At 39.0% G+C, this 23,165-nt stretch overlaps 6 protein-coding genes across 6 annotated transcripts; 3 read left to right on the forward strand and 3 right to left on the reverse strand.

The window, feature by feature from the left end:
• Positions 1–2,434: 2,434 nt before the first annotated feature.
• Positions 2,435–4,246, forward strand: GCK72_004790 (uncharacterized protein; the record flags this gene model as incomplete). The annotated part of the gene is made up of 6 exons (XM_003098271.2): positions 2,435–2,790; positions 2,840–2,986; positions 3,037–3,136; positions 3,187–3,743; positions 3,799–3,942; positions 4,018–4,246. The coding sequence occupies 6 exons, from the start codon at positions 2,435–2,437 to the stop codon at positions 4,244–4,246; spliced, it is 1,533 nt and encodes a 510-aa protein (XP_003098319.2).
• Positions 4,247–4,976: 730 nt separating this feature from the next.
• On the forward strand, positions 4,977–6,761 carry GCK72_004791 (uncharacterized protein; the record flags this gene model as incomplete). Its single annotated transcript, XM_053724894.1, has 5 exons — positions 4,977–5,156; positions 5,234–5,565; positions 5,613–5,712; positions 5,764–6,314; positions 6,368–6,761. 5 exons carry the CDS (start codon positions 4,977–4,979, stop codon positions 6,759–6,761), a joined length of 1,557 nt encoding a protein of 518 aa, XP_053589088.1.
• Positions 6,762–8,038: 1,277 nt separating this feature from the next.
• GCK72_004792 (uncharacterized protein) lies at positions 8,039–8,473 on the reverse strand (the record flags this gene model as incomplete). The annotated part of the gene is made up of 2 exons (XM_003098285.2): positions 8,039–8,182; positions 8,228–8,473. 2 exons carry the CDS (start codon positions 8,471–8,473, stop codon positions 8,039–8,041), a joined length of 390 nt encoding a protein of 129 aa, XP_003098333.2.
• Positions 8,474–10,910: 2,437 nt separating this feature from the next.
• On the reverse strand, positions 10,911–12,565 carry GCK72_004793 (uncharacterized protein; the record flags this gene model as incomplete). Its single annotated transcript, XM_003098246.2, has 5 exons — positions 10,911–11,212; positions 11,267–11,662; positions 12,185–12,281; positions 12,360–12,463; positions 12,517–12,565. 5 exons carry the CDS (start codon positions 12,563–12,565, stop codon positions 10,911–10,913), a joined length of 948 nt encoding a protein of 315 aa, XP_003098294.2.
• A 2,306-nt stretch (positions 12,566–14,871) lies between these two features.
• On the forward strand, positions 14,872–18,053 carry GCK72_004794 (uncharacterized protein; the record flags this gene model as incomplete). The annotated part of the gene is made up of 8 exons (XM_003098268.2): positions 14,872–14,997; positions 15,046–15,187; positions 15,230–15,571; positions 15,623–15,738; positions 15,783–15,965; positions 16,404–16,961; positions 17,679–17,835; positions 17,884–18,053. 8 exons carry the CDS (start codon positions 14,872–14,874, stop codon positions 18,051–18,053), a joined length of 1,794 nt encoding a protein of 597 aa, XP_003098316.2.
• Positions 18,054–18,261: 208 nt separating this feature from the next.
• On the reverse strand, positions 18,262–20,156 carry GCK72_004795 (uncharacterized protein; the record flags this gene model as incomplete). Its single annotated transcript, XM_003098257.2, has 9 exons — positions 18,262–18,300; positions 18,348–18,418; positions 18,464–18,662; positions 18,748–18,915; positions 19,196–19,285; positions 19,333–19,532; positions 19,591–19,666; positions 19,820–19,922; positions 19,972–20,156. 9 exons carry the CDS (start codon positions 20,154–20,156, stop codon positions 18,262–18,264), a joined length of 1,131 nt encoding a protein of 376 aa, XP_003098305.2.
• Positions 20,157–23,165: the final 3,009 nt, after the last annotated feature.

The following is a 23,165-nucleotide window of genomic DNA, read 5'->3' on the forward strand; positions in this document are numbered from 1 at the left end:
CAGTAAGGCCGCGCCGACGACGAAATTCTCGATTAGCCTGAAAATAGACAATTTCGTCGAAATTAGTAACAAATAACGAGTGAAAAAGTTTTTGACAGATAAATAAACCATTTTTACTGAAAAGAATGTAAGATAAACAGAAGAAATACCATAAAAATTGAAGGAAAACGAACGAATTAAAATTTTGACGCGGAAAGAATTCAGTGTCGATTTACGACAAAAAAGGCGCGCTACCGTAATTTCGGAGTGTCGTTGCGAGCTTCAGCTTGAACGAGTGGACTCGAAAATTCCAGTGAAAAATGATTTTTTTTGAAAAAAAAAAAAGGAAAAAACCTGATAATTCCTGAAACAAATTTTTGAAAAAAAAAATCAAAACTGTCTGAACAAAAGTAGGAATTGATCAGATAGCGAATCTACAGTAATACTTGTGAGATTGTGAATAGAAGATACACTAATGTATCCTTCTGGTTCGGTTTTGTGATTTAAAAAATTCTTGAATATGAAAAGTTGAATGTTGTACAAAGTCAGTAAACCAACTATAGACATCCTCTCGCTCTATAGATGTTCGTTGAATCACTAGCAGCACTATTTCTTTATATAAGTTCACTTAGTTTCAAAAATTAACCATTTAGACTTTTATTGAATTACTAGAACACTAAAACTACTTTTGTATAGATTTCAGTGATTTTTCTACACCAAATACTTTCTCAGCCTGTTTGAATACTTTGAAACGCCAATAAGTCGCCATTAGTCCGTTTTTCGGCCGCCAGTAGACCGTTGTTCGTCCGTTGCTTCTTAACATGTCCAAAACAAGAATTTGATAGCTTCAAACAACTTCTACGGACTCTAAATGGCATAACAATGATTTTGAAGCAGTATTTCGAAAATCCATTTTAAGTTTCCGAACGTGTTTTGTTCCAGATTGATCAATATCATACAAATACGGGTAGTTTTCTGGAGACAGCTAAAAGGGGATTGTGGATATGGGTCCACATTTTTAAAAGTATTAATAGCCAATCTGGCTAGCATTTACCTTCTTCTTCTTACCATGGTTTTAGCTCCGCCTACTTTTTCGTGTAAAATACAGTGAAAAGCGGAAGTTGCGTGAAGTCCAAACATGGGGTCACGTAAATCCCATTCTTTTGAACTGCTGATAACTATCATTTTCCTATTCCCTTCATGGCGTCACTGTCTCCAACAACTACTGTTCCTGTTGACAATTTAGTGGATGATTATGGTGCTGTTTCTCCTGTTTCCTTGAAGGTGTGCTCCATCGCTCAGAATCAGATGGGAGATTGAAGCTCGGAGGAATTTATGGGATACAGGATATTCAACGCATCACACAGGAGTCGGTTAAGAAAAACGACAAAAAAAAGACGTCGGGCTGAATTTTTGCATATCGACTTATCTTTTGGTCCTCTACAAGGCCGCCTGAAGAAGCGAAAATTTTTCATAGCTGGGAACAGAGATATAAAATCGCCCCGCGGCCTTTTTGACAGGCTTGGCTTGGATTCAGATATGAGCGTGAAGCTTGGCGGAATGAGGACGAGATGATGACACAGGAGTCAGTGTGGAAACGAGATAAGAAAAACGCATAACCTCGCTTTAGAGAGAAAGATAGATCAACTTTTACTGACTTCAGAAAAATAAAGCTGCTGATTCAAATCGCATGGTAGGCAAACGAAAAGCTGAGAGTCAGGATGACACAAAATAGAGGTTGAAAATCATGGCAACTGATACAGCAGTACGACGATCTCTACAGTCTGACACAGAGTCTTAATTTGACTGGATGCAAAAATGTGATATTCGTTTGAAACCGCATAAAGTTATTGTATAGTGGGACAGTGTTTTGAAAAAGTATCGTGGTTACTGTTACAGATCTTCTCATTAATATCAAGAAATTATAACTGCCGCCAAAAAACAAAAACAAAAACAAAAACGATATTTCAGCCAATAAGAAGATTATAAAAACTTTGGATAAGAAAATCAAGTTTCACAGATTTAACAAACAAGGCACACGATGCGAACAAATTGGAAAAAATAAGAATGAAATATGATTTTTCAGACACTTGAATGTTCCAAATGAGATAGATCTATTTCGAAGTCTTTCTCTCCCACTTCTCCCATCAACCGATTTTCCTCAAATCACAAAATCCAAACCATATTGTCTGATAACACTCTAGTTCTCCTCATCATCAATGTTGATCTGTTCCGTTGAATTCTTATCAACAAATTTTGCATCACTGGAAACGAGATAGTGTATGGGGAGGAGAGATGGAAAAGAGGAAAAGGGATAGTACTGATAATTTTTCTGTGGTAAAAATTTGGTTTGTGTCTGACTCGGGTGGGTATAAAAAACAATGGAAAAATATGAGAAAATACAACATTTTTGAATTAGATTTATATTTTGAACATAGATTTTTCAGAACTAAAAATGATCTTGCTGCTAGTTTTCATTGCTATTTCAACTTATTACATCTACCACTGGACCTTCTGGAAACGTCGTGGAGTCCCTGGTCCATGGGGTCTTCCTATCTTTGGAAAATCTGGAGCCATGTTGGATGATCGTTTGGCTCCGCCCCTTATCCTTCAACAATGGACTCAAAAATATGGAAAGATTTATGGATTCACAGAGGGAATGCAGAAGGTTATGGTGATTTCGGATCCGAATTTGGTTCAGGAAGTTTTCGTCAAACAATATGATAATTTCTACGGAAGAAAGCATAATCCAGTCCAGGGAGACCCAGATAAGGATAAGGATATCCATATTATAGGCGCCCAGGGATTCAGGTGAGAGATATTGTGTCTGTTTGTCTGTTTATCCAGATGTATTTTCCAGGTGGAAACGTCTCCGTTCTATCACTGCACCCGCTTTTTACAATAACAGCATCAAAAAAGTGTTGGCCACTATGGAGGACAGTACTCACGAGTTTATGAAGCATTTGGAGGAAAAGGCTGGAAATGGGCAACCCGTGAATATGCATCTGTAAGATTTTCAGAGCTTTGGAGATATTAAAATGTATTGAAACAATTCAGATTCTTCCAAGAGTACACCATGGATGTGATCATGAGGATTGCCATGGGACAACCGGATTCCAGAATGTTCAACAATCCAGTGTTGTATGACTGTAAAGGGGTAAGTGAGGACATCCGGATGTACAAACAAAGCAACGAACACTTTTTCAGTTCTTCGAAAACAGCCGTTGGCCAATTTGGATGTTCAGTGGAGCCTTCCCATTCGCCGTCACCACATTAAAATTCATTTTCTTGAAACTTGGAAAATTCGGAGCCGGTCCATTTATCAGAATCCTGAAAACTGTAACGGATGCAGTGATGGCAAGGATAGCTCAACGAGAAGCAGATAAGAAGAATGGAATCGAACCAGGAGAGTCTCAAGACTTCATAGATTTGTTCTTGGATGCAAGAGTTGATAATGTTGAGCATTTCGGGGAGACCAATGACGAGTTCCACAAATCCACTGTATATGACAACCGTCAACTCACCACTGCTGAAATCATCAGTCAATGTTTTGTCTTTGTGATTGCTGGATTTGACACAACTTCCATCTCCCTCTCCTATGTTGCCTATTTCCTTGCTCTTCATCCAGAAGTTCAAAAGAAAGTACAAGAAGAAGTAGACAAAGAATGCCCTGATCCTGAAATCACTTTCGATCAGCTTTCTAAACTGAAATATATGGAAAACACCATTAAGGAGGCACTCAGATTGTTCCCGATGGCGGCTTTGTAAGTTTTTAAGTTTTCCGATCTGAACCTGTTTCATAACTTTATGTTCTTTTAGCGCGAATTCCCGACGCTGCATGAGAACAACTAAAATTGGAGATCAATTGGTGGAAGCTGGTGTAGATATTCAATTGGATACCTGGACACTTCATCATGACAAGCAGATTTGGGGAGAGGATGTGGAGGAGTTCAAGCCAGAAAGGTCGGTAATTCAAGCGATGTATACTAGACCCAAATAATAGTATTACTATTCTAAAACTTCACAACCTTTTTCCAGATGGGAATCCCCACTCAACCCGCATCAAGCCTTCCTCTCCTTCGGTGCAGGACCCCGTCAATGCCTCGGAATGCGTCTGGCTTACTTGGAGCAGAAGAGTGTACTGGTTCATATGCTCCGGAAGTACAGTTTCGTTCCAAATATGCAAACTCAAGTTCCGATGAAGTTGGTAGGAAGGGCCACATCGAGACCGGAGAGTTTGATTCTGACATTGAAGGCGAGACATTGAGTGATGGAGATATGTGTGTTTCAATTGTTTTCTCCGTTTCAGATTGCTTTAACTTTTGTTGTATAATGTTTTTATTCATTAAAAAATATTTTGTTGTATTTTTGTATAATTTTCTTTAAATTCTGGAATAAATCTTGCATTTGTCTGATTTTAAAATATTTAAAAGCAAATAAAATTAAAAACATGTTGCCGCCCGCGTTCTATTATGTGTATCCAAATATTTTCATCAACTCGCTTACATCTCATTCAGATGTTATCGGTTCGTCTGCATGTATGTTTCCACGTTCGGATGTCCACATTCCTCCCGACCCAACATTTTTCGAAATCTGAATAAAACATGTTTTTTGAAACTTATTTTGAAAAAAAAAATCGAATGAAAAGAGTCAAGGATGGGAAAAAAATGCACGCCCTCTGCATGTTTTCTGACAGGCTGTCTACCTGAGTGTCTATATGTCCTGATGTCCTCTGTGGTTTTCTGTAGTTCTGTTCGTCCGGATGTCCATGAATCCATGTTTCACTAATTCCAATTCTTTGAAAAAAGAATTGCCTATCCTCTTTCCAAATGTTTCGTTTGTCTGTCTCTCTACCCTCTCCGACCACCCGTCAATCTTTTTTATGATCTGTGATTTGTTGTGTCGATAATTGTTGTTTGTGATCAACTGTGTTTTGTTACCTCCTTCACATATAAAGAGAGAGAGGTCAAACAAGAAAATAAGTCAGTTTACTCGCCATGATTTTAGTACTACTTACTGCTATTCTACTGGGTATTTTTACTTATTCCGTATGGGTTTGGTCATATTTCATCCGGAAAGGAATCAAGGGACCACGTGGGTTCCCAGGGATCGGGATGTTGATTCAAACAATTGATCATGAGAATCCGCCGTTTTTGAAGTATCGGGAATGGACAAAGGTAAGATTTTTTCTAAGGACTAGTTTTCTCAACTCGATTTTTCTAGTCCATCTATCTATAAAACTTTGCCATTCCAGCAATACGGTCCAGTATGGGGCTTCACCGAGGGTCCACAACAAACCATGGTAATCTCTGAACCGGAAATGGTAAACGAGATTTTCAACAAGCAATTCGATAACTTCTACGGTAGAAAACTTCGCCCAATCATTGGTGATCCAGAGAAAGATAAGAGAGTCAACTTGTTCGCTGCTCAAGGAAAAAGATGGAAGCGGTTGAGAGCAATGTCGAGTCCATCATTCTCAAATAACAGTTTGAGAAAAGTGAAGACTACGGTACAAGAATGTGGAACTGAGATACTGTGGAATATTGAGAAGAAAGTGGCGAGTGGAGAGGATATTGATATGTTGTTGTGAGTTTTATTAATGGTAGTGATAATTTATTATTTTTTATATTCAGATTCTACCAAGAATACACACTTGGAGTTATTAGCCGTATTGCTCTGGGACAATCCGAATCTAAAATGTTCCAGAATCCATTGCTCCCGAAGGTTAAAGCGGTGAGTTATTCTCTTTTTAGTTTTATATTTTACCATGAAGGAAATTTTCAGATCTTCAACGGATCATTCCATCTCTTCCTTCTTACTGGTGTCTTCCCACCACTTGCCGCCTTAATCCGGAAAATGTCTAAATCCCTTCCAGCAGACTTTGTGCCTGCATTCAAGATTTTCGATCTTATTGAGACAGCAGTAGAAGCCAGAATTGCTCAACGAGAAGCGGATGCAAAGAATGGAATTGAGCCGGGAGAGCCACAAGATTTCATCGATTTATTCCTCGACGCCCGTTCTGACGTGGATTTTTTCGGAGAGAAAAATGATGACTTCTCTAAATCAGTTGCAATGAAAGTGAATAGAGAACTAACTTTTGATGAGATCGTAGGACAGTGCTTTGTCTTTCTGGCTGCCGGATTCGACACCACTGCTTTGTCGCTCTCATATGCCACGTATCTATTGGCAACCCATCCAGAAATTCAAAAGAAACTTCAAGAAGAGGTGGACAGGGAGTGCCCGGATCCAGAAATCAATTTCGATCAGCTGTCGAAATTGAGGTATATGGAATGTGTAATGAAAGAAGCTCTGAGATTGTACCCACTAGGTGTGACGTAAGTGAAACGATATCTGAGTACAAGTACACAGATTCATTCTCGGTTTTCAGAGCTAACACCAGAAAATGCATGCGAGAAACCACAATCGATGGTGTCACTTTCGAAGAAGGAATGAATATTCAAGTGGACACGTGGACCCTCCATCATAATCCTAGAGTATGGGGAGAGGATGTGGAAGATTTTAAGCCAGAGAGATGGGAAAACTCAGCGTCCGAGCATTTGGAGCACAATGGGTCTTACATCCCATTTGGCTCGGGACCCCGTCAATGTATCGGAATGCGTTTGGCTCAGATGGAGCAGAAAATACTTTTGGCTCAGATTTTGAAAGAATACTCGTTCCGGACAACAAAAAATACGCAGATTCCATTGAAACTCGTCGGGAAGTTGACGTTGTCCCCGGAAAGTGTGATAGTGAAGTTGGAGCCGAGGAAAGATCTCTTGTAATTATGTAGTTGTGTCATTTTCAAATAAAATTTTTATTTTTAATCGATGTGAGCAAATGACTGTCACCACCGACATCTTCCTTGATTCAGATGACATTTTCTCTGGATTCTCCGATTCTCAAAAACCTGCAAGGCCACAAATTCTCATTTTAAATCTCCATTGTTCCCTACCATTCACCAATCCCATCAAATGATGAACCAACGGCTAACTTCATCGCGAAGTTTTCGAATCGATATATTCCATTGTTAGAGTCTAAAATGATACATAAGCTGAAAAAGAAAGGTGTCTGTTCACTCACATTTCTGAATTTTATTCATTCTGGGAACTGATGGATAAATAGGAATGACCAAATCCTTTTTTCTCTCAGTTTTTTGGTGGAGGTCATCGGAAAATGTATACGGGGTTTTTAAACTGCCACGAATGAATTGCTTTTCAAAATGATATTTTGCATTTTACAGTAAACGTGAGGGGGCGGAGCTTCGACTGTTTTCTGAGGGATCCCAATGTTTTTTTTAAGTTTGAAGAAACTGTCTACACTAAAGCGATTGTGAAGAATTCAAATATCTAATTACCGCCAAAAATGGTATAACTTATTGCCTTTTTCCGTTCAGAATGTCCAACTTTGAGAGGGTTTCATAGTAAAACAATTTTCCCACAAAGTATACTTTTTATAGATCAAACGGATCAAATTCAGATCTTCGTTTTTGCAGTTGACAACTTTCTGATAGCTCCGCCCACTTTTGAGATATGCTCCTTTGAAGTTAGGGAGTCTCGCTTTTCGACGCGCGCACTTTGGAAGTAGGCTTTCTTTAAAGGCTCATATCTCACAAGTGAGCGGAGCTACAAAACAGTTGTCAACTATAAAAATTGAGTTCTACTCTTGGTCTGTTCGATCCCATAAAAAGTTATTTTGTGGGACAGTTAGTTTTACTATGACACCCTCTTAAAGTTGGGTATTTTCAACTGAAAAAGGCAAAATATGCTATCATTTTGGCCGGTACTGTAGGAATATAAATGCTGTTTCAAAATATGTCCAACTATTCCAGGTTTTGAATGAACAAGCCACCTATCATTCGATCTTAACCAGGCTTTATCCGATGATGGAAATTAGGAGCCAATTTTAATATTAGAAATCGATAGAGATTCGAGATGAAGCCCCAAATTACATTTTGTTTTAAATTCGAGTAGAAATAAATATATGCTTCTATTTTATTAGCTCAAAAGAAACAATTTGAAAGAAAAAGAGATCAATTTATCGGCGCAAGAATTTCTCAGTTCTACTCTTTTTTCTCATCAGTAGACTCCTTTTCATCGTCTTCGTGATTGTTATCTTTGCTCTTCTCCTTGTCTTTTCCTTTTGCTTTTCTCTGTTTTTTAATCTCATCAGATAGCTTCTTAAAGTTTTCTTTGGCTGTTTTAGCCTGAATAACAAAACCTTACTGTAAGTACCGACATCTAAAACTTACGCGTTTTTCTAATTCAGTTACGTCGTCTTGTGCCGCTAAATGGAGCTGCGTTCTACCATCAAGTTCAGTTTTCACTCCCATCAATACTTTCTTCATTTGCATCAGCTTGAACTTCAAATCCACCATATATTTTGCTTCTTCTTGCGGTGTCAGTTTAAGTGTAAGCAGTGGCTTTGGTGGCGGTGGAGCTGCTGGAGCTGCTGGCTTTTGGGCCGGCGATGGAGATACTGGTGTGGATGGATTCATGTTTGTTTTGTTAAATGACTAGTTTCAACTTCTTCAAAAATATCGACCGATGAAGTGGCGCAAGACGTGAGGTCACGGTCACGGAGGATTTTACAAACGCTCGTATTTCCGCTATTTGAGGCAAAGTAGAACACGCGAGCATAACAAAAACGAACTTGTAAAATTTATTTTTTTCCACTATTTCAAAATAAAAGATTTTTGTATGAATTTATTTAGAAAGCCAGGGAAAAGAGATAATCCTCTTGGAGCCATGTCTGAAAATCCGTTTGAAGCGAGTTATGAGACCTCAAAAATAAGCAAAAAAAGCAAAAATCGCTCCTTGTCGTACAGTTTCAGTACATTTCAAAAGACATTTTCTTCGTCTGCCCGTGAATCAGAGATGAGCGGAAGCAGTTGACGGACGAAATCCTTAAATTGGCGGAGTAGCTTTTCTTTAGGCTTTTTTCTGGTAGCAAAAAGTGTTCAATAGATAAAATTTGCAGCATAAATGTGTCTATCGATTGGAAAAAACAGGACATAAAATATTAAAAACTAAACGAGTTACAGTCATTAAGGCTTATATTCCGCCTTCCGCCAAATGGTCTCAGGGTGGAAGGCGGAATACAGGCTTAAAGTGACTGTAACTCGTTTAGTTTTGAATATTTTAAGTCCTGTTTTTTTCCAGTCGATAGACAAATTTATGCTGCAAATTTTTTCTATTGAAAACTTTTTGCTACCGGCCTAAAGAAAAGCTACTCCGCCAATTTAAGGATTTCTTCCGCCAACTCTTTGAGGGATATGTTTCAAGTCTTCTTTGTATCTTATAGTCTCTTATCCCTTGAAGTAAATAAATAAAAAAATAAAACGGAAAAAAGAGCGATAACTCTTCCGCTCATCTCTGCTGTGAATGTTTTGGCACTTTGGAGGATCATAACTCGCTTAAAATTTTCGGACATGGCTTCAAGAGGCTGTTATTATAATATATTATTTACAGTTTCTTTAAATTTTTCTTTTTGCGTGATTGAGACGGTCGTTTGTGTCTTCCCTTATTCTCGGCTAAACCAAAAACCAACTTCAGTACCGTGGAGTAAGATATACAATTTGGTCGTTTTTAATTGAAAATGACCAACTCTGAGAGGGTGTTACGGTATGGCTTATTGTCCCACAGAGTAAATTATGTATAACAGAACAAAGGTAGAGTTTCATTTTTGTGGTTGACAACTTTTTTGTACGGACGCTCCCTAGCAAGTTACATATCGTCCCATTTCAGTGCAAAATAGAGTGATTTTTGAGCTGTCCCCTTTAAAATGACCATAACTCTCTTGGGAGTGTCCGTACTAAAAAGTTGTCAACTATAAAAATGAAGCTCTACTTTTGTTCTGTATGGTTTCTACATAATTCACTGGGGCCAATCAGTGATACCGTAACACCCTCTCAAAGTTGATCATTTGAAAAATGCCTAATTGTATATCTTACTGCGAGGTACTGTAATACATTATTTACGGTTTCTCTATTTTCTTATTTTCTGCGTAATCAAGACGGTCGTTTGTGTCTTTTCTTATTCCCGGCTAAACCAAAAGCAACTACATACAATATAACAATGTGTCTTCCTCTCTCTATTGACACCCTATTGTTCAATCACACCTTCTTCTTCCCTATTAATGAAATAAAACAAACAAATAAATACAAGAAGAAGAAGCGGCGAGATGAGATTTGTTCAGATCCAATACACGCAAAGAGTATCACTTGCTCGCGCACCGCTCGCGCACACTATTTGAAATTTGATCTACCACCTGAAAAAGACAAGAAGGATACGGTATTAGTTGCAAATATATGTGAATAGAGGATGGGCGGCCGATTCAGAGATACAAATGTGTGTAGTGGTGAAATGGATATATTAGGGGATGTGGGAGGGGAGAGAAGACCTCTTTGATCTTAAGGATCTGAGCAATTGTTTGCACAATAGTGAAAATGAAACTACAGTATCCCCAAAGAGATCTTAGAAAATGAAGTAAAGCGTGGGAAATGGAGGTGCTGTTTGGAAAGTTTTAGTTTTTGATGAGTCAGGATTACTGTAGCAATCCTATTTCCCATTTCATATGAATGTGTCTATCTGTGTATCTAGTGTGTCCGGATGCCCAAAGCCTACTGACATTAAAAAAACTGATAAATTTCTTGTCGTTCTGTAAGGCTGTCTATGTATCCAAGTATCCGGATGCCTCTTTTTTCCCATCTCGATTGGTTTTCAGATTGTTCTTGGATTCCGCTATTTAGTAATATCTATCTGTCTGAATGCTCTCATATCCGGATGTCCAGAAATTCTAGTTTTCATGTTTTCATATTCAAAGACATCTCTGAACGGAAGTTTTTAAACCGAACTTTTCACCAGCAATACATTTTTATTTCAACTTTCTTATAATGCATAATACTCTCTTCCAATATTCAAAAAATCGATAAATTACTCATAAGGCTTAAACAAAGTGACAGTTTTCTTCTTCCCACCATCCTCACTATTTGATCCCTGTCCTCCGGGAGACGGAGATTGACTGAAGTTGCTCATCGCATCATCTGTTTCAGATCTCTCTGCTCTCGACTCATCCCGATCGTTGGCTGCAGTTTTCCTCCATTTTGCTCGTCGATTCGAGAACCACACTTGGATCCGGGCTTCTGGTAAACCAGTCCGTTTCACTAGGTCTGCTCGTTCCGTTTGTGATGGGTACGGCTCACGGAGGAATACTTCTTCAAGGGATTGCAGTTGCTCTGGAAATACGCATTTAGGGTATTTGAAAAGTATAACTTTACCCCAGAACTAACCATTACTAAACGTACTCCTTGACAACCTTCTTGCATTCGCTCCTAATGTTGAATCATCTTCCGAAAGACTTGGATTCGATTCCACCGAAACTTGACCAGACGACCCTCCACCACTTCCTATCAGAGCTCCTCCAGCTCCCTGAGCTGGCAGTGACAACGCTCCAGAATTGATCAAAAACGATAGTTGAGCAGGATTTGGTAGGAGACCAGGGAAGACGAATGGCAGTGGAAATGGGAATGTCGGTGGGAATCTGATTTGTTGAGGTCTCATTTGTGGAGGACGGGCGAGGTGTTGAGCGGAGAGAATCATTTGCAGCTCTTCGGCTGCTCGCTCGGCGGCCCGGGTACGGAGTATACGGTTGATAGAGGAGACGGATGGTGGAGTGGTGCACACTGCTGAAATTCGGGAAGTCAATTATAGAGGGACACATAGGAATGGAAACTATGGCTGAAAACTTTTACTGGAAAAGTTGAGATATTGATGAACGTGCCATTTTTTTTGTAAAAGTAATGTTTCGATTATGTTTCTGGTTGTGCTCTAAAATTACTACGTTTCACAGAACCTCCCGACCTGGGTTCTAATTTTGGTCGGATTTTAATAATAAAGACAACTTTAACATTCTGTAACTTGCTAGGAAATGACTACCTGAAAAAGTTGTCAACTACAAAAACAAATATCTACTTTTGATCTTCATAGCCTACAAAAATTAGTCTTGTTAGACTTTCACTGACCATGTAGCACGTTTTCCACCTAGGTCGATTATCTCAAAAATTCGCAAATTTAGATTTCACCCTATGCGAGTTTCCCACAAAAAAGTTGTTAACAGCAAAACTGCTGAAGACCTACTTTTGGTCTGACCAATTATTTAATTAATCAAAATGCATTTTATCTCATTATCCTTACGAGTCTCAACTCACCTTCACTTATCAATTTTTCTCGTATTTCCCACGCAAAAATCGTCGGGTTATCCCGTTTGTATTGTTCGATTTTTGCGACGACTTGAGGTGTGGCGACCTGGAAATACCTTATTTAGTAGCAGATTCTCCCAAACGTAACATCTACAGTACCCCCGAGCTACCGTAACCCACTCACCTTTGGTTTAGTCCCTGCTCCTCCAGGATTACTATTTCCTGGCGGTTTTCCAGGTTCGTGTTGTGAATTTCTTCTTGTCATTTTGCCCATTGTGTTGTGAGCTCCTTTAAAAATTAAAAATTGGACTAATCCATGAAAAAAGAATTTCAAAACTCACCCCAGAAATGCAAAAGTTGCTCTTGAGACAATGATTGTTGAGAAGCCATAAAATCCTTAGGTTAGAAAACTAAGCAATACGGAATCAGCTTCTGCTCAGCTCAGCTTATCCTCAAAGGCTCCGCCCCCTCTACAGTACCCCTGTGGCGGCCTGTTGAGCACGGGCGGCTTCTTTTACGGTGTACGGTGTGGAGAGAGAGCGGGTGGCTGGGGGGGGGGATAAGTTGTGTAATGAAGTGTTGTTCGGACAATGTGGTAGAGATTAACGGGTATAAGTGGGGGTACATGGAGAAGGGGGGATAAGTACTTGATAGGTCAAATTATGATAGGGACGTGTATTGTGTAGACGGGCGGTGCTTTGATGTTTATGTAGTGCTTTTTTGGGTGGGTTTGAAATAGGGAATAAGGAATAGCTATGGAAATCTGTACATCAGGGACACACAGACAGATTTTCTTAACATTTTTGATATTGTATTCCTTCTGCTAGCTCTCGCATAGACAGTAGCGATAAGGATAACGGGACGGTGTAGCCAAATAATAATTTGGTGAACTCCAAAACTACAGTAATCTCCAGACTGCAGTAATACCAGTGTCAAAGGCATAGAACATTACATAATCCAGTTTAGGTTGAGAATGGCTCATTCGTAAAATTTGGAAAAAGTAAAATTTATGTCTCACACAAAAGTGTAATTTTTCAATGATTCAGAAAAATAGATCAAGCTTGAGGTTGCATCACAATCTCACTTGCTGTAATATCATTCCAAATTTAAATGTATACTGTTGCTCATATCTTGATCTCTATTTTTATAGTTGAAAACTTTTTTGTTCAAGCTTTCCCTAAAAAGTTACGGCTCAGACCAAGCTGTATGTGACCATCGCTTGATATGCTCGTTTATCGAGCCGTAACTTTCTACGCAGCAATCATACAAAAAAGTTGTCAACTACAAAAATGAAGCACTAGGTTTGATTTACACACCATACGAAGTTTAAAATAATTGGATAACCTAGAGCTTTGTGACTCATTTTCAATAAAAGATTCTATCCACCACTGTAATTTTCAAACCATTCCATGCATTTCTCCCATTTCTACATATTGTTCAAATCTCTGCAGCTGCCTCATACACTCTCATGATTGTTATGTAAATCCGAAAGCCTATCTCTCCAATTCTCATTTGTCGGCATGTATTCTGAAGAGGTTCCCTCCCCTTTGCCTCCGGATGTGCACAATGATGATTAGGAGGGGGTACCAACACGAACATGAATGTCAAGTGGCGTTTCTCTGTCTATCGGAACGCGGAGAAATAACCCAAAGATAGCATGCCAGATTGAAATATGATCTTCTCTTTCTCAATATGTGTCGGTGTCCTGTCAAATCACACCACTTGGACACAACGGGTACTTCAAACTTGTGTAAGACACTGGGAAGACATCGATTTATTTGTATTTCATTTGGATGCGAAAAGGGTGAAGAGGAGTTGCGCAATGAAGAAATGAAGTGCTAGTCAAAGGTAATCAGGAGTTGGTGAGCTGGAAATTCTGAGGAAAAATGTCTGTCTGTGTTTTCAGATGTCCCGATGTCAGAAGTATCCAAGTCTCTAGAAGGATAGTAGTCTAACGATGAGCTTCCGCTCTGATGCAATATTCTCTTGAAAACCAATTTCGCCAACTTTTTTAGGGTAAAGTACCGTGCAGTAAGATATACAATTTGGCTTTTTTCACTTGAAAATGACCAACTTTGAGAGAGTGTTACGGTATCACTGATTGTCCCACAAAGTGTGTTATGTGTAAAAACCATACAGAACAAAGGTAGAGCTTCACTTTTGTAGTTTACAACTTTTTTGTACTAGCACTCCCTAGCAAGTTACATTCCGACAAAGTTATTTCTCCCACAAATTGATCAATTTCAGTGCAAAAAGAGCGATTTTTGAGCTGTCTCTTTAAATTGACCATAACTCTCTAGGGAGTATCCGTATAAAAAAGTTGTCAACAACAAAATTGAAGTTCTATATATGATCTACCGTACCTGAAAAATTTGATTATTCGGAGCCACCAGCAAAACTGTGACGCCCTCTCAAAGGTAGCCATTTTTAAAGGGAATCTCGAAAAAATATGACCAACTTTTGGACGGTTCTCTACCATGCATGTTCTCCAGGTTTTCAATATTTTAGTCATCGGTCTTGTGTGAACGACAATCTATACACAAGTAAACATAATTCATGGACATCCGGACATGCGCACATGTCGAGAGACACACGCACTGCCGGAAGCCACCTTCCACATCGTTGATTTTCGCTTTTGCAACTCTGCTTTTTCGCCGGATTCTCGTTTTCACTTTTTTGACCTACTCTCACAATTCATGAACACTCCTCCAAAACCTCCCCAATTCTACCGTACCCATCTCACCAAGGAACAACTTCTCCATCTGATTACCACTATTTCTAACCAACTCAAAAAGTTGCACCGTGGGGAAAATGCTCCAAAGGTAATCCTCATTTTTAGTTTCTTGAAAAAGAAAAAATAACATTTGCAGACCAGAATGGTTACTTCTCTTGTTGCAAGTGCTCGTCGGGATATTGTATTTGAAGTTTTTATAAATTTGATCAAGCTTTACAAATCAGCGGATCGAATGGTTTCAATAGAAGGGTCGCAGACTAACTTGAAGTGTCTTTTGGGTAAGAAGGACATCTGGATACACAGACTATTTTCATTTCCAGTATCCGCCAAACTTCTCTCTTCATTTTTCGACACCACATTCACCAAGCTTCCCCAAAATCAAATTGAAGACGTCTTCGATGAATTCTACATTTCCCACAATCTCACTCAGAATGACGTGGCAGTCTCTGCCACGTGGCGAATGATTAGTAACGTGGCAATTAGTCATCATGAGCATCATTTGGAGGTCAAGAAGTCATGTCAGGAACAGAAGGCGTTTAGAGAGTCTTTTTTGAAAACCCAGACAGATTTTGATATCGATTTCGAGGATCATGAAGCTGACCAGGAAACTCAGTTGTTATCGATTGAGGATGCGGTGCTGATTATTCAGAAATTGGAGAGAAGTAGGACACAAAAACACATAAAAGTTAGAGTCTTTATTTTCATTGACACAGAATACCAAGCAATATCCCGTCGTAATTATGTGAGGTTTGTTCGTGAACGAGCAGCGGAGCTACATGGACAGAAAGTAGAAATAGATGCGACACAAGCAGCGATCAGGATTCAGGCGGTGAGTTCTCTATTATCTGAAACATCCTATATGATACTTTCTAGCGCACCCGTGGATACTTTGCTCGAAAATGGGTTCGTGAGATGCGTGAGAGGGAGCTAAACATCTTGAATATGACACCTGAAAGTTATATCCGGAAGAGGTGTGCGGAGAGGGAGAGAAAACAGAAAGAAAGTGTTGTTGGAGGAGTCAATGGAGTGGAAAAGATCGAGCAGGTTGAGGATTTTGTGAGTTTTTGGGCTTTTTGGTAAAGTTAAGATGGGAGGAGAGTTAAGGTCATAGTTGCAAATCGAGTCAAAACGGACCGGCACAGGCCGGAGCGTAATTCGCTTAAATCGCAAAGTTACGGACTGAAAAATATACCAAAATGTAGATCTCGGCGAGTTCTATGTCTGTGACCTACTGCGGGCCGGATGGCTAGTCGTTAACGTGCCGTGGGACGGGTAAACGTGCCAAAACACGCGAAAATGGCCGAAAAGCTCGTCCGGTTCGTATTAGGTCAGAGATATAGAATTTGCTGAGATCAACATTTTAGTATATCTTTCAGTCCGTAACATTGCGATTTAAGCGAGTTACGCTCCGGCCCCGTGTCGGGTCGTTTTGTCCCGATTTGCAAGTATATGGGATCTCAACTCTTGAATGGTTTTTTATTCCAATCATTTCAGCCTGACGACCTGGAAACCGCTCTGGAACTTCTCAAAACCGACTTCTTCCACTACACTCCAGACCCAACTGAACCTCTCAAACAGCTCAAACTTCCCACCCAAACCAACCCAGATACAGTATACCGTGACGCGTGTTTCCGTGGAATCGTGTCGCCACTTGCCCAAACTGAACTCGCAGAACTCATCTCCCAACGGGAACTGTGTAAAATCGATAGTCGTTCATTCTTATTCGACTTTCGTTCGTTTCTCACACTTACCGTATGTATCCCCTTATCTCTTGCCACGTGGCAAAAACCCAAAGAGCAAAAAGTGCCTAATAAATGGCTCTTGCTCTCGGGTGCTCCTGACTCCGGGAAGACAACGTGGGCAAGAGCGGTGGCTCGTGCCTGTCATCTCACTCACGTACACGTGTCGAAGAATGTGGTGAATATGGGAAAACGGAGGATTTATTCTGTCATAAAGAAACTGGCGAAGCAGGAAAGAAGGTTGTTGGTTAGTATAGATAGGATTGATGTATTGAAAAAGGATCCGAAGAACAAAGGGTATACACATAGGCAGGTTAGTTTTTGGGGTATTGAGTTTGCAAGAGCTACAGTATCCGTTCTTAGTGGGAACTTTTGTAGCTGTTATAGGAGAGACCTAGGGCTTTATTTTTGTAGTTGACCACTTTTTCAAATGAGATCTCTCTGAAACGTTACAGTGGCCCGGATTCAAAAAATGTGGACTTTTTTTTAAAAATAGTCAAACATCTCTCGTACGCTACTAAAGTCGAAATGGGGCCCAACTAACACCCACAAAATCTTTCAAAAATTGTCATAACCCTGTGCAACGGCGAAAGTCAACAACCGGATACTGGACAACATTTTCAGTGAGAGCACTTTAGACAATCAAGAGGGTCTAGTTTTCCAAGGCATGGCCTAGAAAACCAAATTTAGGAAAACTAGTCCCGGGTCATTTTTGACAGCTTTGATGATTTTATGAGGTTTTCCTTGGTGAAAATCGCGTTTCTCATAATTTTTTACGTGTGGAACAAGAAAAAACAGCCTGGGGACTAGTTTTTCGACACTTGGCCTAGAAAACCAAATTTTGGGAAAACTAGTCCACGGACTATTTTTTGTCGTTTTTGTCCATTGTTGATGGGTTTTTGTGTCAAAAATGTAGTTTTTGCGCCCCATCAATTGAAATTCGAGCTCATATTCAGATCCCTTGCAACGGTTGCGGCCCAGTCATATATATTTACCTCAGACAGCCAAAAAAAAAACGGTTAACTTCCAGATGCTCCTTCGCACTTTCCTCTCCGATCTCTCCAACATCCGCACCGCTACCGTAATCGGTATGACCAAAGTCACTCTTGAAGAACTGGACTCTTCCATCACCGACCTATTCCCACTTCAAGCTGTTCTGAGCAATCCTCGTAATGCGACGAGATACGGTAACCCATTAATTCTATCTGGATTTTTTTACAAAATGAACACTTCAGATCTTGCCGTGGACTGCTTGAGCCGTAATTGGGAGCAATACAGACTTCCGAAGATCCCTCATAGAATATTCGATATTGAGAAGCAAACGAAGGGAGTTAGTAGAGGAAAAGCGGCGAAGTTTGTGACGAATCGATGGAGTGCTGCGAATAATAAGACTAATTTGTCGTGAAACGTTTTGTGAAATAAAAAATTGGACATCTGGACCCGCAGGCAGACAGACTGATCGACAGTGCTTATTTAATTTACCATTCCTCTGGGTTACTGTAGATTACGATTACTGTATGATTAATAAAAGTTTATTCACAAGAAGTAATTATCACAAAAATGTTTGAATATGTAATTTTTCAATTTCTTCCTTCTCTTCCAGTTTTTGATGATTACTCAAATTTGTAGACTGGGTATAATGGAGCGAACTTCTGAAAATACATTAACCCATATAAACATCTAAAAACTATATCCCTACCTGAACATCACGATTCTTGAGTACAGTAGCCGCATAGCCAAACACTGACTTCTTATAATCGAATTTGCGTTCTGCAATTGTTTAATTTTTGATCTACAACGTTCCATTCAACATACCCTTGTCAATTGGAACCGTACCAATAATAAACGGAAGTTCTAGCTTCATTGCACTTTTCAATGTGCCCAATGTGCTCATTTTGACTTTCAGAAAGTACTCGACATCGATGATTTCACAGGTTTTGGTGGATGGTGGGAGTGGTGGGATAGTTATTGATTTGTCGACATCATCCTTTTCATTTTTTGAGATTTTGATTTCCTGGAATTGCAAAGTAAAGTTCTGAGCCGGGACGCGACCGCGACGCGACCGCAACGCGTCGCGCCAACCGGTGTAGTGAACTTACCACAATTTCCTCCAAAACCTTCCGTTCCTCAATCCGAATTTGAGCATTTAGTCTCGTCGCATATGTCACTTTCTCCTTCTCATTCCCAATACACGGATGAGATTGAGAATTGACGAATCCATCTCGGAAACCGGTGTACGTGACACGTTGCAGAACTTTTAGGCTTATCTGAAATTGCTTTTTTTTAAAATTAAAAGTATAAAAAAGTTTTTCTATCCAAAAATTTTTCAATTTTCAAAATACCACCCGCCAGCCGTCACTCTTACCACGTTACTCTCCTCCGGCGCCCACTCTCCCCTCCTCCCCCTCGTGCCCCCCGCTCACTTGTTTACCCTCAGTCCCTCGTTCTTTCGCCGCTTCCGTAGCGCAGTAGGCAGCGCGTCAGTCTCATAATCTGAAGGTCGTGAGTTCGAGCCTCACCGGGAGCAAGGTTTTTGCATTCTCTTACCTTGCTGAACGTTTTGGAAGACTTGTTGTCTACGACGATCTTTACAGGTATACCTTCTCCGCATACGAATCCTTGTTTTGGAAGACGGACCTGGAAGTTTTCTTTAAAATAAATTTATAACGACAATCAGGGATTACCTCCATTTTCACCAATCCACTTTTACACAAGACCACTCCGAACTGTTCACATATGTGTTTTTTGGATGGTACCAATGAATTCGGGATCAAAGATAAGTCAATGCTGGGGAGTACTGTAAGGCACGTGATGAACTTGTCGTCGAATTTCCAAGGACGATCGATTTCGACTTTTATGAAGTAACGGATGAATCCGAGGTCTCCTGAAAAGAGAAAATTTGAGAGACCTGAAAATTTTCAAACTAGAATTTTCAGACGAACCTTCAAAGCTAGGCGGTGCCCAGTGGGGAAGTTGGAATGAGAATGGGAAAATATGTTGGCCAGAGGGCATGTCGTTCTGGAAATTGAGGGTAATAAGATTACAATATTTTGAGACCGCGTTATTTTGTAGCTACTAATTTCGCTGGTACATTGAATATTTGAGAATGTTGAAGTTACAAAAAGTTACAAAACGTCATGGTTCTGAAGTATTCCATTAACTTCAACTAACTTTTGAACCATCACTCTTCCATACAATCGTCTCAAATCGACAGTAGACAATCTTCCCCTTGTGGTCAGCACAGTTGTGACGGACACGTGCGATGTCGCCGTTTCTGAAACTTTTAAATTATTTTTCAGTCTTGCTAAAAGATAGAAACTCACTTGATCTTATGATTATTCTTGACGTTCCCCTCCCAATATGTATAAGCCTTTCCGATCATCTCCATTCTCACTTTCCTCGCTTTGAACTCATCCTCTGGTATCTGCATTTTAACGTTTCCGGTTACTTTGTCACCGGGAGAGAACACTGTGGGACTCTTGTCAAATTCCACGAGACAAGTGGCCATTCTGGAAGCATGAAGAGGAAAATAGAGGGAACAATGAGGACGGAGAGGTCAAAAGGAAGCTGTTTTGTTTTTTAGGAAAAGGCTTGCAAAACATAAAGTTCAAAGTAATTGTAGAGAAAAAAGGGAACAAGAGCGTAGGTGTTCATTGAGAATAAGCTATTATGAGAATCTTGAAAATTCAGAACACAAAAATGAAGATAACAATGAAGATAAGATGTGTTCTAGATAAATATAAAATACAAAAATGTACTCTATTAGACCGGAAAACGCAAATAGATTTTCCCTTGAAAACGTATTTCCGCTGTCAGAAGTTAAAGTTTTCTTTAATTTTTCAGATTATGGACATCCGAGCACACAGGCACATAGCCAGTCTAACAAATGATAAAGTGAAAATCTTGTTCTAACTGACATCTAAACTCAAGTGAAAATATATACTTGGACATCAGGAATTCCGGACACACAGAGTAATGACAACAACTTTGAAAAAAGGTAAGATAGCGGTTAAGAAATTTAAGAAGGCTCGCTTTCTGAAAATATATCATTTCAGGAGTTCATTCATACTTATTACTGACGGATAACATGAAAGAGAATCCAGGAAATCTAGACATCCAGGCATGCAAACACACATACATACACCAATATCACATTGATATCTTATGAAATTCTCTCGGAGCAAAACTTCAAAAATGAGCTCTGCCAAAAATAGCATAAAAATTTTGTAAATGACCGAAAAGCTCGAAAAACATATTTTCTTCTCTCCTCTCTTCCTAATTAAAACTTTTTGCTCAAATGAGCACATAATCAGGTTACTGGGGACAACTCCTCCCTTTTGACTCTTCCGAGAAAAAGGAAGAAATGCAATTTCAGAGAGCAAGACGAATAAGGGCCAGATGCATAAGAAATTGGATATGACATCGAGTAAAAATATAATATAAATTGATATATTTATGTGTAGTCGGGTCGTCGCTCCTCTTTTTGTTCTTTTTTCGAGAACAACGAAAAAAACCGAAGCAGTAAAGAAATCCAAAAAAGAAACTAAAGAGAAACCGGAAATTTGTTGAAATTCGAGATTTCAGATAGACGAGATTTTTGGTTGGAGCATTTTGGGGAGAGCGTTTTTCTGAAAACAGGGAGAGGGAGTGAGATAGAGACTCTAAAAATAATCAAATGAGGGACAGATGGGGAGCAGAGAGCAAAAACAATCCGTTTCTTTTGCTCAATTTCATTTTTACACCCTCTATAAGAACCTTGTTGTTGGGAACATTTTCCAAATATGAGGTATTTTAGGAAAATATTAGGGATTTTTGTTATTATGTGAGATTGTTTGGATGTCTGGATGTCTGTTTGTTCGCTTGTCCTTGTGTGTTTCAATTTGGGCTATTCTGAACTCAGACATTTCGAAACTTTAGTTTTTGAAACATGAAAATATGAAAGTGAAATAAAATGAAATGTCTGAAATAAAACAAAATAGTTTTTTTTTACAAAGTTTCAAGTTTCGCGACTTAAAAGCATACTTGCAAATTGGCAAAGCCCGAAGGCCCGGCTTCAAAAAAGGTACCTATTTTTTACCAATTTTTCTGAAATTTTTTGAAATTTTACATTAAAAATTTCAAATTTTTGATGCATAACTAGCTTTTGATTGAATTCTGAAGTATAGTCAAATATTAAATCTAAAAAATTCAAATTTTCGTTCAAAATTTCAGTTAAAATTTTTCAGACGGAACTTCGGACCGGGTCTAGGGCCGGGCCGGCCCGTTGCAAGTATGCTTAAAAGTGTTTTTTTTTCACATATTTTATTTCAAAAGTCTAAATTCTCAATTGCATCAGAATCTTCTCGATTTCAAAATTTGAAAACTTGGAAAATTTTGAAATCAGTCGATTGTCTGTCTGTATATCATGTTGTCCAAATGTCTGATACTAAAAATGTTCGTCTGTCTGTATGTCTGTTTATCCGGGTGTCCGAACGTCTGCGAAACATAAGATATATCGAAACGGAGAGCCAAAAATATTATGCCTTTTGTTTCCGTGTGCCTCTTTCAAGTTTCCCAAATTTTAGATTATCAAAAATCTTTGTTTAAGTTTTAGAAGATCATTAAGAACCTAACCAACACGCATATCAGGAAAAAATAAAATCACATCACCCTAGAACAAAAACACACGAGTAATATGATGTCAATCAAATGGAGAAAGGTGCCGGAAGAAATCGACGTTTTTTCCTCCTATTTTTCTCTCTGACGCAAAATTTGATTTTCCTATAATCCACCTGTTCCGAGTTCACTATTATGATGATTTGATCTCAAATGTTTGTCAGGTTTTTTGAAACTGATGTTTCAAAGAAGCGTGTGATCTAATTAGAAAGTTTCTGCTCAAGAGAGCTCAAGAGTTGATTAGCTAGGTTACTGGAGCATCAGAAATTGGTTTGTTTGAGGTTATAAAACAGAAATTTTGAAAACGAAAAAAATGGGGGAAAATATTCCAAAAAAAGGCGTAGGTTATTTGAAAACACACTAGTGACATCAAAATTGATTTATAGCTGAGGAAATTGTGGAGGTGAGGAGATGGATGGGTGGCTGGAAGGTATGAATTTGTGCAGTGTGACACGTTGGGGGGAGAAAATATTGAAATTTTAGTAAATTCACTGAAAGTTGATGTTCCTTCTGATTGAACTTGTTTTTCCTATAAATATTGGAAAACTAATAATTCTCAGAATGAATTTTTTTAAAGATGCAATCAAGTAGATTTTGAATGAATTATACAGATCAAAAGTAGAACTCCATTTTTGTAGTTGACAATTTTTTTGTACGGACACCCCCTAGAGAGTTATGGTCATTTTTAGACGACAGCTTAAAAATCGAACTATTTTACACTGAAATTTGTCGATTTAAAGAAGAAATTACTTTGTCGATATTTAACTATCTAGGATGTGCTCGTACAAAAAAGTTGCCAACTAAAAAAATGAAGCTCTACCTTAGTTCTGTATAATTCATTAAAAATCTACTTGATGGGACA

Source organism: Caenorhabditis remanei, chromosome II, assembly GCF_010183535.1.
Source record: "Caenorhabditis remanei strain PX506 chromosome II, whole genome shotgun sequence".
NCBI lineage: Eukaryota > Metazoa > Nematoda > Chromadorea > Rhabditida > Rhabditidae > Caenorhabditis > Caenorhabditis remanei.